This window comes from Tympanuchus pallidicinctus, unplaced genomic scaffold (genome assembly GCF_026119805.1).
Source record: "Tympanuchus pallidicinctus isolate F22 unplaced genomic scaffold, pur_lepc_1.0 scaffold3, whole genome shotgun sequence".
NCBI classification, from domain to species: domain Eukaryota; kingdom Metazoa; phylum Chordata; class Aves; order Galliformes; family Phasianidae; genus Tympanuchus; species Tympanuchus pallidicinctus.
This window is the reverse complement of record NW_026294747.1, coordinates 37728994-37745724: the sequence shown is the minus strand read 5'-3', so window position 1 is coordinate 37745724 and position 16731 is coordinate 37728994. Positions and strand designations below refer to the sequence as shown.

At 47.4% G+C, this 16731-nt stretch overlaps 1 protein-coding gene across 4 annotated transcripts in view; it reads right to left on the bottom strand.

Annotated features, from left to right (window-relative positions):
• The window catches only part of IFT43 (intraflagellar transport 43), an 80844-nt gene that overhangs the window by 23007 nt on the left and 41106 nt on the right, over positions 1-16731 (bottom strand). For 2 of the 4 annotated variants that reach the window (XM_052696064.1, XM_052696065.1), the window contains 3 exons: positions 15349-15424; positions 14931-14993; positions 13867-14204 (listed from right to left, as the gene is read on the bottom strand). In XM_052696064.1, coding sequence (XP_052552024.1) covers positions 14094-14204; positions 14931-14993; positions 15349-15424 — 250 coding nt within the window. In that variant the 3' untranslated portion in view covers positions 13867-14093. Of the gene's footprint in view, positions 1-13866; positions 14205-14930; positions 14994-15348; positions 15425-16731 lie in introns of those variants that run through there. The other 2 variants (XM_052696062.1, XM_052696063.1) reach the window with 1 other exon arrangement.

Here is a 16731-nt window from a genome sequence, read left to right as displayed (position 1 = left end):
CTGCAAACCTGAGACTGCTCCTATCTGATAAGAAGGATCCTTCACTTCTTCCTGGACAGGTGGCTTGTAGTAGACACTTTCAATGATATCATTTTCGTCTATCCTTCCCCTTTTCAAGAGATTACCTCAACAGTGGAGGAGCGGATGCTGTCATTCTTTCCTGCATTTTAGCTATAAGGCTCTTTAAGTTGTTGTGTCTCAGAGAAGAGCCTACAATTTCATCTTTGATGCTGCACAGCCTGCTCACATCCTATGCCTATACCTCTTGTTTGAATTCAAGCACCACTGTACTAATCCCCAGAAGCTGGCACTCTGGGCTTAGAGACTGTGAATGCCTCCCTAGGCACAGGGAGGATCCCTTCCAACTACTGATGTTATTGATACCAGGATTCCCACTCGCTCCAATAGCTGGCATCTCCATCCACAGGCCTAAACCGCTGGTCATACTCCAGTAGTTGACACCAGTCCCCCCCCTACACTGGTCCCCAGTAGCTGGAACTTTGAGCTGAGTCTACAGATGCCTCCCAAGGTCCAGAAGGATGCCTTTCATCTACTGATCTCTTCTCTTTGATGACCAGCAACAGGACCTGAGATAATGGCATAAAGCTGCAGCAATGGACATTCAGTTTGGATATTAGAAAAAGGTTCTTCAGTGAGAAGATAGTTGGGCACTGGCACAGGCTCCCCAAGGAACTGGTCATGGCACCGAGCCAGGTGGAATTCGAGAAATGTTTGGACAACACTCTCAGAAACATGTTTTGAATATTCAGTGGTTCTGAGTGAAGCCAAGGAGCTGGAGTTGATGATCCTTGTAGGTCCCTTCCAATTCAAGATCTCTGGGCAGCTCACATGCTAGGGGAGAGCATTTTTTTCCTCCAACACTGCAGAACATGCTACAGGATCAAACACCAAAGTGAGCTTTCTGTCCTGAGGAGTAAGTTGTGCTAATGGGAGCGTGTATGGACCCAGACAGGCATAGTGCTGACCAGAGTACAAAGGCAACACAGGAACTCCTATGAACAGGAGAGGTTCCTAACTATTGTGTCTTGCTGTTACTCTGGTACATGATAGACATGTCTTTGTAAAAGCAAAAATATACAGATTGCTTCACTGTTTTCAGTACAATCAAATTAGCTGGAGTGGAGGGAGATAAGAGAAGCAGTAGGAAAGAACTGGGTTGGTGCTGTGATGGTGCCTCATGCTTGGACTGCACATACCCCAGTCCCAGACCCAATCAGGTAGGGAAGGGCAAGGAAACGTGGTGTGGCCATGCGAGCTCAGGGTCTGCCCAATGCCAGATCCTCTGCTTTTTCTTGCACCTCTCCAACATAACTGCTCCCCTCTCCAGTACCATCCTCTCCCTCATCCATCCCATGGGCTCTGAAGGAAGCAGCATGGTGATTGCCTTGCCCATAGACACATTGGTTGCTTACTCCAAGCTGCATCCAGCTATTTATTTGATGTAGAAGCCTTCATGCGCTCCCCCTCACCCCTCGCCTCCTTTCACCATCTGTCCATTTGCTTGGAAATCTGTTCCAGCTGACCCCGAGCTGACCAGCACATCCCTCGTCCCTCCATCCTGCCACAGGCTCCTCTAGACGTGCCCAGCTCAGCTCAGGGGCTTTTCGCTGACTATGCAAATGCTGCCCAGCCAGCTGGTGTCTGCCTCCCAGAAACACATGTTCCAAAGCCCCCTGGACAGACACAGAGGGGGGGACATGTCTCTGCATCCCGGCCCGGGGGCTGCATGGGGAAAGTTCCTTAGCCAGGAATTATTTGGCAAACAGATGGGAGGAGGGAAAGGAGAAAGGCAAAACGGAGAAAGTAAGAGCATGTTGTGAGTGTGTGGAAGTGTGGGTGCACAAGGTTGTCCGGTGAGCATGCTGGAGTGAGGATGGAGGTAGTGGGAGGGGTGTGAGGAAATCATACAGATTGCAGGAAGCCACTGCTGATGGTTTTATGGCCCTTTCCTCCTAATGACAGCTCATGCAGCATGCAAAGTGGGTTCTGATAGTGCAGCATAAAGGAAATGCAGCTGTCAGAGCCAAGCACCAGGCCCGTGGAAATTGCCCCCCCAGAGAGGCACTAACACATAGCAAGGCCAGAAGGGCTCATTTAAATTCATCTGCAAGATCTTTTCCTTGCCCACCACCAAGCAGGTCACCAGCCACTTGCATTCTCTGGGTCCCCATTCACACACAGGGAAAGTGAAGATGCTGAAGAGAAGCTGAGGATTTGGGGAGGGATTTGAGGCTGCACTAAAAATGGAAGAGTGCAGAAGAACATTGCTATCACATCCCACCGGGGCTGTCCCCTAGAGGGGGACACCCAGCCAGAAACCACCTGCAGGCAGCAGTCCAACCCACCTGGCTGTCTTTGTGAGACAGAGCCTGTGGCACAGCCACTTCCTGAGGTGCTGGCAAGGAACAGGATTAATGTGATGATGGCTGCTAGATCTGTGCCATGCATAAAGTGAGAGAAAGGACTGGAAGGAGAAGGACAAAGCATTTAGTGTGCCTCTCATGAACTTCCTTGGCCCATGTGGCAGTGATGCTGCTCCATCCAAAGGCCAACACAGCCCTAGTGTCTCAGGCAGAAGAGAAAGGCTGAGCCAATGCATTATCACAAGGGGCTTGGTCTCTCTTTCTCCACAAAGTGCAGAAATGTCTTGCATTTACCTCTTTCAGGTGCTTTCCCTCAAAACTTCCAGCTTCTGAGTATTTACAGATAACATGAACAGGGAGACACTAAGCAGCACTTCACCATTCACATATCATTGCCTTCTCTAGGTTTAAGAAAGATCAGGATATCTGCTCTCAACATTTAACACAATTCTCTCTTACAGTGGCAATTAAGACTAGAAAGAGCCAACGTACCTCCCTTCCCCAACCTAAATTTCTGCTGTCACAACAGCAGCTCAGTCCCTGTGATAAGGACCCGCCGGGCTCCCTGGGAGAAGGCAGGATGGCAGCTCCAGATGTAGCTGACAGATGATGCTCTTCCTGGCCACAGGCAAGAGCTGTGGATGGTGAGCTGCCAACAGTACCTTAAGGAAGAAATGCAGAGCGCATATGCAAAGGAAACCATGAAGTAACAGCATCAATACAGCACACAGGAGAACTGCTGGACACTGGAGACTTCTTTATATCCTGAGCACAAGCAGCAACACCACCTTGTCTCTGAGTCAACTGTGATGGTAGAGAAAATGCCTGTTGCATGAAACAAGCCCAGAAAGCACCACTGGCTTCTTCCCAGGGAAGTAAACAGAACAGCATTCAAGGTAACCAGAAGTGACTCTGTTCCCCAAAATGTGTGGGTAAAGGAGAGCCACCACACAAAGGTGGAATGGACTGGTCCTGCTCACATTTGTGCCCACCTGGTCTGAATTTAAGAGTAGCTCCCAGCCAGTCTCTGGGTTTTACCAAGAGCAAGGTGGGCAACATGAATGGATAATGCCATTCCTTAGGTGTATGCGTGATGTCATTGGTTTGGTGTAAGAAATAAAAGCTTTTTTTAATAACTGAAGAACTGGATTATTTTTACACCATGGCAAGGCCCAAGAAAGGCAAACAAGGGGACGAGCAGCTCAGCAGAAGATGGGAGCACACAGCCATGAACTCACATTGCAGCTCTAGCACCCAGTGCATGCAGGCTCCTGGCAGGCAGTGGGTCCTGGAGCAGAACTGAGTATTCACTTGGCCACAACCGAGGCACCTCCTCTCCTCCTGTCTCTCAGTGAGCTGGACACATCCTAGCCGGGCCCTCTGAGCTGCAGAAGGCTGTGAGGCAGCATGGGCTGAGGGGAGTGCTGCACCTCGTGTCTCTTCTCCCTTTGTATGTACCTCCCGGTACGATTATTAAACGCGAATTACAAGTGATGTGACCCAAGCGATCTTTATTTCTTCTTTCACCAAGCGGTGCCTGCGGGGTCCTGATTCTGAATTCTGTTTCAATTACCGATGCCATTTTAACACAAAGCGGTTTCTGTCTGCAATTACCGGCACTGACGGCAGTGCAGAGACGGCTCGGGTGGCAGAACACAAAAGCTTGGCATCTTCCGCCTGCTTGGGAACTTTCATTTGCCGTGATTAAAGGCGGGAGGCGCGGGAGGTGTCTGCGCACAGCAGTGTGCTGCTGGCTGTGGCACACCTCCGTGGAGAAGTCCCTGAGAAAGCAGCCCTCAGCACTCACCTCCACCATCACTCGAAGGACTCCAACTGATGTTGCAGCCACTGTCTGCAGCCTGGCTGGCAGTTAACCCCTTTGTGCCTTACACAGTAAGGAAAGTCTGCCTGTATTTCACACTTTTCAGAATACACTCCCTTCCCTCACAGTTGAAGTGCAGCCTCCTTTAGGGAGGGTAGGAAATGCCACATACATCACTGGCACAAACTGACACACGGATTGGTGAAGAGGAACCCCACATCCATTGGTGCTGGCACCAGAAGCCTCATACGGCTTCTGAAGTTGGCAATTACTCAAGACAATGGGGACTACTCCCCATAGGGCAGGCAGCCGGACTTACATGTTGTTCCAAAGCCAACAGCTCCAAAACAGCAATGCATCCCCTGGTTCCCAGCAAAATTCACAGCGGCTGTGGTTCTGACAGCTAAAGTCAAACACAATGGAATTCAAAGCATGCACCTCTGTGCATTGCTCCATGTGGCTGCAGCTGTGGGCCCAGCTCTGCCCCAGGGAGCAGCCAGGTACACCCTTGTTTGTGCACCAATCATCTCATTTTTTTTCTGCTTCTTGTCTGGCTGTGCATCTTTGTCCTTCAGCCTCTGCAAGCTCGTCCTGATTGTGCAAGAGCCTCAAGCTTATTCTCATCATGCAATCCTTTTGTTTTAGAATCAGTGAGGTTGAAAAAGACCTCTAGTCTTCATCTAGTCCAACCCATCCCCACCACGCCCACTGTGTTCCTCAGTGCCACATTACATGTTTCTTGAACACCTCCAAGGATGGTGACTTCACCACTCCCCCTGGCAGCCTGTTTCAGTGCCTCGCCACTTCTGAGAAGAAATTTTTCCCAGTATTCAACTGGAATCTCTCCTGGCACAACTTAAGGCCATTATCTCTCATCCTATATCCAGTCTCCAATGGTGACATCTGCATTGTTCCCCCACTCCCCTTTCCCACTCCATCCATCACCAGCTCCTTTCCCTGTGCTCTTTATACAGTTCCTGGAGTTTCAGCAGACCCAGGAGCTGCCTGTTGGTCCCGCTGGCTGCCGAGAGGTTCTGTTCATATTTATTTGTTAACTTGCCCGTGCCTTCTCCCCTTGCCTATTCTCAGGCTGAGGGCTGAGAGGGGCCATGGTGCCCGGCAGAGGGATCTTGGGGGGTAGGAGTTGATTTCCGGAGATCCCTTCCAACTTCTATGATTGTGTGATTCCCCACTGCCCACCCCACCACGGGGCAGCCCACACTACCAGCCCCATCCCTGGGAGCTGTCGGGATGAGGAGGGGCGATTTACAGCCTGGCTGCGGGGCGGCGCGTACCGTTTGTCACTCTGAGCCCTGGCACCTTGTTCTACCTGTGTTGCGCATGTTTTATTGGTGTTGAGCAGAGGGGGGCCAGAGCAGAGGGGAGTCTGGGAGGAAAGGCACTCAAGTGAAAAATGAACCAAGGCAAACGGGATTGAGAAAGAGAGAGAGAGAGAGAGAGAAGTGCAGAAGGGGGCGAAGGGGCCAGAGTATAAAACACAAGACAAATGTCCTCACTGGCAGCAGGGTTAGGGGAAAGAGGAGAGGGAAGAAGTGAGGGGGGCAGGGAGGGAAAAGAAAGAAAGAATAAAGAGAAAAAGAAAGAAAGAGAAAAAGACGGTGCCTCGTGGCCAGCACTATCCTAGTGGGATCAGGGATGCTCATGTAGTCAGAAAAATAATTCTCAGCCTAACAAAGCAGGAAAAGGGGGGGGCGGGGAGGAGGAAAGCTACAGATCCAAATGGAAAGTGCCCCAGGGTGTCCAATCTGCTGGGTTTTGAAATAAAATCATTTTGCCTCATCCCCCTCCCTCCCCCACCGGGGAGCCAGCTCCTTCCTGTACCCTCACCACCACAAGGAGTGGGACCAGGCAGGGAGCAGGAGGTCTGCTTAGCATTGCACGTCCCTTCCATCCTTCTCCCTCAGTGCTAAACTTTCAAGACAAAAATCATAAAACGAGGTGCTTTGTTGGTGAGGCGGATTCAGAGATCTTCCTGTTAGGAACAAGAAAGGGAAGAGAGAGACACAGAACGAGACAGAGAGATAGCTGGATGGAGGGCTGGCTTTGTGCTTGCAACAAGCCACTAAAGGTGCATTTTTAATTAAATTTATACAAAATGTGTCAGTTTTATCTCTATGTTTCAAACCTGACTCTTTTCTATCAAAGTAAAGTATTGATCTTCACTGCCCCGAAGCTACCTGACTGAATTAAACAGAATAAATAGAAGAAGGACTGAAAGGGCTTAGAAACAACTGCAGAGAGGCGAATGTTTAATGGCTCCACAGTCATTTGCTGCAATTAAAAAACAAAACCGTTTAGAGGGGCTGTTAACACCTTGAAGTCTGAAAATCCTCACTTCAAAAAAAGCCCCAAAACAGCTCCCAGGCAAAACATTTTAATTGCCATAAATACTTCCAACCTCAGCCATCACTGGTGCATGCGCACATTGCACAGACAGACAAACGGACCCCTGAACCCAATGGGACAGACACCGTGCAGCTGGCAAGACACAGCTGTGCTCTGTATGGACACCTCCAGCCAAGGAGAGGTGCACACCCAATATGACCCAGACACAAATCCCCATTATGTAAGCAAAAATACCACAGATAGGACATGATAAAGATGGATGTTTTAGACCCATGCATATATTCCAGGGCTATTTCCTAATGCAACAGAGCCCACAAAGAACACTATTCTCAAAGCTGGCCATAACCAATTGCACATCATGCAAGCCATAGGCATCCCACAGGGCTCTCTCCCTGCCTGTCATATCACAGGAAGATGTTGCAGACCCTGTGCAACAGTGGGTCCCACTCGATCACACACTAACTTGGGGCTTGCAGTGAGAGTCTCTGGGACAGGCAGGCCTAGCAATTGCATTAAAGTCCTTTGAACGTTATGCAACTTAAAAAAGAAGCACATTTTTTGTTATCTTAAAGCATGTACTACTGCATGACTCACCAAAGCCTTCCTGAATGTTGCATGCATCCCTTAGCATGGAGATTTTCCATCACTGCTCTGTGGTCCTACCAGGGTTGAGCTCAGCAAAAGAGCTTGATTTGGGGACAGCAGAATGCTGAAGAGCTCTATCAGCTTTTGACACATTGACAACTCATCCCTCTTCCTGGGCATTCCTGGACAAAAGCAGCAGGTTTATGGCAGAAAACTGGTTTTGCAGAGGATGCGTACAGATTTCTATCTCAGCTGGGGTACCATGAGCTGAGTGGTGTGCTGTGCTCCTCCTGGGGATGGTCTTACATACAGGTATTAGGAAATTTTAGTTTGTGTATTTGAAAATCTGGAAGGACCTTTTCACTGAAAATCAAAATTAACAAATTCACTGGCCTTGTACAACATCCTGGTCAGTGAAGTAATGGCACTGAGGCTGTGGAAGGCTATGGCATGTTCTTACTGCGGGACCCTGAAAGAGTATTATCAGATCCTGGCTCTAATCTGTGTGAAATGAAGACCATTCAATCCCCTGTACACTGACAGACGAGGTCTTAAGACTCAGACACTAAAGGTGTGAAAGCCATGGAAATGAGTAAGAGTATCTCTCTGGGGCACAGAGCATTGGAAGGAGCAGCACCAGCGGTGGTTTAAATGAGCCAGCTCAGACCCTTGAGGAAGAGCCACAGCACCCAGCTGGACAAGCCCAGGGCGCTCTGCATCCCTCTGGGTTAGATGGAGTTTGCTGTCTGGACTGCCTTTGTGTTAGCTCAGGGATAGTTGCTACTATGTATTTATTTAGTTGGTTGACTTACCAAGCCATCTGCACAAAGAACCCCACAGGCCCCGGGGAGATACATATTGCATTCTGCCTTTGGCTTTAGAGCTTAAAGCGCTGAGAAAGTTACTTAACTTGAACTACTTCTTTGGCAGCCTCCCAAGGCACTTTTCTGGCTTTGCGGGCAATTCTGCTGATCGGGCACTGATCAAAGCAAGCCCTCAGCCTCTCATGCGGGCTGTAAGCCCTTCCTTTTTGGCTGATCCAAAATGTCCCACAACTCCAAAAAAGGTGCCCCTTGTGACTTCCATGCCATGACCATCCTGAGAATTTGCCTTACTTGGATCTGCAGGAGGAGGATTTCTGTTGCAGGAGCAGGGTCAGATAATAAAAGCTCAGAGCAGCTATTAGTGCACCAGGCACTAGCTCAGGCAAGTGGACTCTGTTTTCTTATCTTTCAAATATTTTGTTCAACACTGAGTAATTATCACTCATTGTCTGCTCTCAGCTGACTGTAAACCAGCCATACACTGTAGTTTATTTTCCAGCGTTTTCTTGAGTGGAAGAAAAGTGAGGAAAAATATTTTCTAGGGGTAGCAGGAAAACACACAACAGCATGAATGTCATGATGCACAGCTCCTGCCTGCCACTGTTAAAGAACCCTGTACTTTTACAGGATCTTCTATGTCAAACGTGTGGGCTGCATTGCTGCAGCTGCCTAACCAACACCTGACCTGCAGATGAGCGTTCATGGCATCCTACTGAAGTACTGAAAAGCACCAATGGCACAGGCACAGAAAACAATATGCTCTGCTCAACACAATTTCATAGCCATGCTTCCAAGTGAACACTGGGAAATTCTGCCCTGTACTCTTCACGGGCTCACAGCTTCTCAGGGGTGGAACAGTCCTACAAATCTGAGCCAGTTGCCACATTCTGTGGGTACATACATATCCAGTCACTGCTGCAGCATGTGCACCTGAAATGAACTGTTTGGGAACAAAGGAACATGCATTTTGAGCACTAAGGTTGAGTACTTCCGCTGCTCACGGTCAGGCTCCCACTGCTGCACTTCAGAGCATTCTGCTTTGTTATGGACCCCTGATTAACACTTTCTAAGCATTTCAGCCCACACTCCTGTTATTTTACAGACTGCAACGAATGCAGATTTGAGTTTATGGGTTCATAAAAGTGTAAATTAAGTCAATAGTTTTTCACCAGCCTATTCGCACAGCCCTTCCTCCAGTGACCTGTCCCTTCAGACAACACGAATATTTCAGCTGCCTGAGCATTTTTAACAGGCCAGAAGCAGAGCTGTACCCCAGCACAGAGTGCTGTGGCACTGTGGGATGATCTGTGCAGTTTGTGATTCTTCCAGCTTGGACTCCCACATCTCCCATCTCTGGGCTGTGGAAAACACTGTCACCCAGCAATGTGCCCCTTTTCCTGCTTGCTGCATATCACCGGTGTGATCCTATCTGTGCATGGAGGAGGGGCTGGCTGACCAAATTTCTTTAATTAAAAGAAAAAGGATCAAGTTTATCCCAGATAAGCAGGCAGGATTAAAACAGACAGAAAGAATAGACAAGAGGCAGCTGTCAGCACTCCAGCCGATCCAACATGATTATTAATAATGATAAGCGGGAGAAGAGGGCTAATAAAGGGATAATGAAGTAGTCCTGAAAGTGACTGGAGATGGAGCCCGATAAGGGCACACAGCCCAGGGCTGCTCAGGCCTAGTGAGGTTGACTGCAGAACATCCCTCTGGGAGAGGGCACCTAGAGGAGAGGCTTAATTCCTCCAAGGGCGTAATTGCAGCAGAGTGACAGCTTTCTTTGGGAGTAGTTATATCCCAAGAGCGAGAGTTGTCTGTAGGTTACACAGGGCATGAAACACAGACAAAGGCCAGCGTGGCCTGTAAGCAACATGGTTCACCTACCTGTAATGGCAGACACAGGCCCTGGACATGGCCGATGGTTACCAGAGAGAAAACAAGGCTGGAAAAGTTACTTGCTGAGAGCCATCAGACATGTGACATCTACTAACAGCAAAGTCTTTTTCTGTGCTCTCACTGAGGAGAGGATCAACCCATCTACTGAGATGCTCTGCAAATGTGGGAAACAAGGATGGAGAATGAGCAGCAGGTGCCTCACAGCAAGCACAGAACAGCAGCTGAGGAAGGAGGGCCTGGACAGTGAACACTGTACAAGGAATCAGGGCTGTTTTGGACAAACTGGATTTTTTTCTACTCAGATTGCTCTCTTTTCTATCCAAGCATCTCCTTTCCTCCAGGCCTACAGCATTTCTTCCTCCCAGAGCCAGGAAGGCTGCAGCCCGGGGTGGTGCAGCAGCGGCTGTGCCCAGCAGGGCTGGTAGGGAGCAAGGCCCAAGCGAGGAGCGGGAGCTGGGCCCCAGGCTGCCGCTACTCCAGGTCAGCGCAGCAGCTGCTGGGAGCATATGCCATGAATTAATTCCACTGTCCCTGAGATGCTCTGGTGAGAGGAGCAGCAGCACCTTTCCAGCTGATTAACATAAAGCCCCTCCCCCCATCGTTTTGCCACACTTAACAAAACACTTAGAGCCCAGAATCACAGAATCATGGAATGGCCTGGGTTGAAAAGAACCACAATGATCATCTAGTTTCAACCCCCCTGCTGTGTGCAAGGTCACCAGCCACTAGACCAGAGCCACATCCAGCCTGGCCTTGAATGCCTCCAGAGATGGGGCATCCACAACATCCTTGGGAGCCTGTTCCAGTGTGTCACCATCCTCTGAGTGAAAAAGCCCCTCTGAATGCTTCCCGGCCAGCAGGCAGGCTCCTCAGTGGAAACTTGATGGGCCTGGCTTTTACGCAGCTTTTATTTTCTGCATGCTTTTCCAGAGCTGCAGTCTCTGCCCTGAAAATCCTCTCACTTCCCCAACAAGCTGTACTCTAAAAAGGCATCTCCTTTAATATAAATATTGTATCTGTTATTATAAGCAAGGAGCTAGAATTCATTTTTATTTGTGCATTTCTTTTATTCTGTGATGAGGCTCACAGTTTGCCCTGAATAGACCACTGAGCCCTAAGCCTGCAAAGGGCTTTCTGGGGCAGAGCTGCTCACCTAGCCTGAGCCCCAGCAGAGCCCTCTGCAGACACCCAGAGCAACTCACTGTGCTAACCCTGCTGCTGACAACACACTGACAAGTCTGCAGCTCTCCCTCTGCCATGTAGGGACAGAGCAGAACAAGGAGCAAGCAGGACACAAGATCTCCACTAGTTTCAGACAAAAGGCTGGGAACAAAACACTCACTAGGTCTATAAACACTGTATTTGGATTAGGAACTTGAGGGCACACTATTACACACCGCTTTACCCCTCTGTGACTGTGGACACTGAGATGCCTCAAAGGATTGCTATACAGCCTTCCTCAACAAGAGTTAGCAAAGGCACTTACATCTGTTTCTTTTCAGCAGGAACAGTTACAGGAGCAGATTTCAATGTGACATCACCAGGGCCTGACAGCGAGAGGGCACAGCTCAGACACTTCCCAGCACCGCAACCAGGCAGGTGGTGAGGAAGGCCGAGAGCCAGACAGCTCACCTTCCTTCCTCCAGCTGCGGAAGGAATGGGAAAGATGTGGAAACAAGTCTCACACTATTAAATTTATTTAAGAAAATTAAAGATACAACTAGTTCATGGTGCACATAAATGCCTGAGCAAGTAGAAGTATCTGACAGCATGATTTAACAGGGAAGGTGAAAGCATGCCAGATGCAAGGAACAGAAGATGAAACAAAAACAGAGCCGAGAAATAAAGCAGATTTTGAACCACAAGGGCAGTTATCTGCTGAGGTAACTAACCAGGGAAAAGACAGGTGAAGCTCAGCCACATCTCACTGAGCTCTGCCACAGCCTGTATCATAGCAGGTCAGACTACACATCAAAGCACCTCAACTTTCCTTCTCTCCATCAGCACCTGCTCTGTCCTCAGTTCCTTCAAACATTATACATACTGTTTCCAAATCATTCACCTTCTTCATTCCTCTTGGCCCTCCCACAAACCCTGCTGTGACATCAAGTGCCCTCCTCCCCACACCTGTCTAAAATGGCGTCCCCAGGCCCTTCACACTCCTGTCACCATCCCCAGGAAGATCTCTGAGCATCCAATATCCCTCCCACTTCTGTTTCAAGGATCTCCAGGGAGATCAGTGAAGTCCTCAGAGGCAGGCAGTGCTCTGCCCTCCTGGATAGAGGCAGGATTGTTGGCATGGCATGCAGCTCAAGACGAGCAATGGGCTGAGCACAGCCTGAACCACCCACATTCTGCAGGCCGCAATCCTAAGTACTGCCTGGCTTTCCTCTCAGTAATGCCACCTCACTAAGTTTCTAAATAAACTTCAACATATAATGTCACAAGTCACAGATCAAACCTCAGGCTGGACAACCAGAGAAGTTGGATTCATAGCTCATCCACTCCTGTGCCTCAAGGCGGGGCATCTTTTATGGTCACTGATCACTGGCTGACATGCACTGAATACCATGATACCAGGCGAGCAGCTTAGAGGAGCCTCAGCTGACGCAGAACAGAGAGAACTCACACTAAACTAACTACAGACTGTATTTGAGAGAAGAGAGCCTCTGCTTTCTCTGTGATCTTTGGGATGTGCAAAGATCACCATGCAAATCTAACCTGAAGCCTAACCAACTTCTCCCACTCTACCATTCTTTTCCCCACACAGCCTTGTTGAGATTGTCTGATATACCAAGCTACTTTAGTTTGCTGAATTTGTTTTCTCTTTGTTGGACTGTAGGAAGAATCCTAAATTCTCTTTGGCCAAGCTCCACAGATGTCAGAGAAAAACAGACATTGGTCTAAGCTGGAAAGCTTCTGTTCACACCAAAACAGGCTTCTCTGCTCAGAAAAAGACCTCAGGGGGTATGCTCCACACGCTAGCCCCAAGGCTTCCATCTCATCTACTTTTCCAGTTACAGGAGAGATTCCTTGATTTTACAAACATAGCATCTCGTTCAGACAGCTTCTTCTCTCTTGCTGGTAGGCTTTTTTTTGCTATCAACTCTGATCAGAAATTTTGCAGAGTACTGAGCTCACACTGAGTTGTTTCTCCTGGACTTCTGTCAGTACAGAAGAAAGAATGCAGTGCTCCATGAGACCTATGGAACAAGCTAAGAAAAGCAGTAACAAGCCTTCTGCACAGCACCTGCACTGCACCTCAGAAAGTATATAGCAAGGTTCTCCAGTGGGACAAGGCTTTGAAGGATACTGGCTTAGAAGTAATACTATTGTTTCCTGCAAATAATGACCACAGCTCTAAGGGGATAGGGCATTAACAGCTAAACAGATTTTTTTTAGGTGACAATGAGAACAGGTTACTTGCTTCCAAGGAAACACACCAGGGAGTTAGCTTGTTTCAGAGCAGCAGGCTTCTTTTTTTCATGTGTGGAATGAGCAGTATTTTCTGTGCAAACTACCTACTGCCTGGAGCTAACTCCATTCAATATGTGATCTCATCTGACTGCAGAAGCTAAGCAGCATTAGGCTTGGTCAGCCCTTGACTGGGATCCCTCCAGGGAAAACAAAGCAAAGGTGCTGTAAGAAGCAGTACTGGCAGTTTAGTAGGCGATGTTCTTCCTCTGAGTCAATACAGAGGTAAGGACCCAGGGCAAATGTTAAACCAGCAAGGGACGACAGAAGCTGGTAGATGAGATGTAAAACAGACATCCTGACAACTGGTGGCATATGTTGTGGGAAGATGATAACTTAGATGTCCTAGGCAAACAAACGGTACCACCCTATCTTCTCTCATAGCCATCACTGAAAACCACACTCCATTGTTTGACTGTGTAAGACAGTCTCCCAGAGAGGCTACAACTTGAAGAAAGACTGCCCATTGCAGTTATCTGTAAAGGTGCTGCAGTGAGGTGACAGTGACTGTTCACAAGTAAGTAATTTATTGTAATTCTTAATCTCTTCTGAGAATGAAGAGTCTTACTATAAAACATCCAAAACTTCTCCTGAGCCAGTTTTCCTACAGAGCAAGCTCTATTTATTTCCATGTCTGAAATATATTCTCAAATACAAACAAGCGAATAGAAAATTAAAGTGCTAAATTATTTACAGGGAATGTGTATACAAGGAGATATCTGGTGTATCAGTGCTCTAGGGGACACTGAGGTGATCCTCTCTCTCAGACTGTCCCACGTCCCACTCAGTTACTAGTTCAGAGGATACCTCTGTGAAGAGATGGTCCCAATCCCAGCAGACATCGTCCTATCAAGAGGAAAAAGACAAACATGCTGAAAATTTAACTGATAACTCCCAAAGTTCTCTGAATGATGACCCTGACAGAGAGGAAGGCATGTATTTCGTAGACTAGGATAGGAAACCTAGAGAGAACGGAATGTGAATCCGTGTTACAATTTAAAGATTGGCAGAATTAATCATGTTCCCAAATTCAGTAAAGCCCACACTTCTCAAGAAGAGCATAAGGAGACATAAAAATCTGCTACCCTTCTACTGAAGCACCTGCAATTCTGGGCTGTAGAAATCCTTTGTTTCAAGTCCTGAGGTACTGCTTATACATTTGTACTGAGGTTCTTCTGCCTTGCTTTAGAACAGCCCCCTGCCCTAACCGTAAATGCTTTTTTTGTTCCTCTGTAGCACAGTGCAGAACCATCAGGAGCCCATGGTGGTTACCAAAAGACTACACACTGCAGCAGTTTCTGCAGGGATCTGTGACAGTACAAGGCCCTTCACTAGCTCTTTCAAACTGAAGGAAGCCAGTCACAGCAATGCCATGATCTCACACACAGAAATACCTACAAACTTTTAAAATAATCTGCTGGGGAATTCAGACCTCCATCAGCTTGAAAACAAGCTCCTCTTCATAGGCTCCTTCTCAAGTCTCCTTCTTCCATCCCAACAAAAGCTTAGTTTCTAAGTACAGTCTGAGACATAAGAAGCTTTTAATTCACTGGCGTTTCCAGAAAAACTCACCTCCCGTAGTTCATGTTCTGGAGCCAAGACTTTGGTGAGAAGCTTCAGGTCAACCTCTCCATCCTAAGAATACACACAATCACAGTCTTACAGACACAGAGAAAGCAGACACCATCATTTCACCAGAGAGGATGTTGCTAGAGATACAGATATAACATTGTGTCCCATACATGACACGCACCTTCTTTAGGACAGCAGCAGGTACCTCCTCATATAACAAGAGGCACTATACATACTACATTTACAGACACTCACAAGCCTGAAAAGCGCTCTGCAGAGAGGAAAACACTTGCAGGCAGACTGGAAGGTGCTTGGATGACAGGGCAATGTATTTTATGCAGCTAAGTATCACAGAGGAAAATGGAAAACTGGAAGGAAGGGAACTTACACCGGTCACTCCACACCAACATCCACCTACCAGAGTCTGAAAGGCAGCGTACTTCATAAGATCTTTGTCCAAGTCATGGTAGGTCAACACTCGGTTCACCTGCACACTGCAAACAGAAAGGTGCAAAATACACCCCTGATGAGTGTGGAAGCACATCAGATGAGACGAACAGTGGCTTGAACAGTAGCGTGGGGACACCCACCTCAAGTATCTACACTGGTGATGAGGATATCGAGATGGTTGTCCAAGAACAGAAGAACATCTCATTCAGCAAATTAAAAGGCACTGACGTCTGAGAGCCAGACTGATCACTTGTGTTAAAATAAGATATGGAGCAAACAGGGACTCCTTCAGAGAAGCTGGCATGCCAAACAGAAGATTCATAAGCCACATGCAAGGGCCAGAAAGAAAACAGGAAGGCAATGAACATTCAAACAGCCCAGATACAGATACATCCAGCATGTAACAGCCAAAATGCCACTCCTATCTGGGAAGTAAATCACACTCTAAGAGTCCCGCAGTGCAAACTATAGAACAGTGAAGACTTTATGATTTCCATCTCTCAGCTAAATTTCAGCTATCAAATGCAATTTCTTAAAATGCAGACTCCAAAGATGAGCAGGGGTAGGAAGCAATATACTGTCCTGCAATACTTTCTTTTGCATGTTACGTAGTACTATAGGGAAGATTCGTATTAATTTATCTTCTATGCATGCGCATGAAAATTATTTATCTTCTATTGCAGAGTGACTATTGATACAGGAAGAACAGATGGGATTATATAAGAGAGAGAAAGCAAAAAAACAAACCCTGGTGAGAGACAAAATCTTTTTTCATTTACTGCTATGACATGTCATTTATTTTTATTAACAGCTATTTAGTTACGACTTGCAAGAGAGGCATCTATGGTCATCCAAAGGTGAACAGAAATCTTACTCTGTGATCTTCAAAATAGATCCAACAGGAGAGAAGACTTAGAAGTAACAAGAAAATTAACTTCAAAACTTAACTTTCAATTTTTAAAACGTACTACTCTCCCATGAGCTAATCCCAAGACTACTGTGATACACCTACAGACCATATTGTGCTTTGCAAATTAACTAAGCCCTTGAGTGAAAAGGATATCCTGTGGAGGGCAAAGCAGAGTGCAGTCAAAGTGTGTGTGATAATACATGTGTATCGGACGCATTTGTCACACAGGCAACCTTACATCAAGCAACACCTCACTTTTCAGAGTTTGATTTTGCAACATCAAAAGCGTTGCTCTAATGTAGTTTTTGTGTATACAGAGAGAAAATGCATTAATTGCTATCTCTGTGCAATAGGAAACAAGTTTGCACTGTTCAGCCTGGAGCCCCACTGTCACAATGCAGCGCATCAACTCCTGCTGAATGACACTGCCACTGACATCCA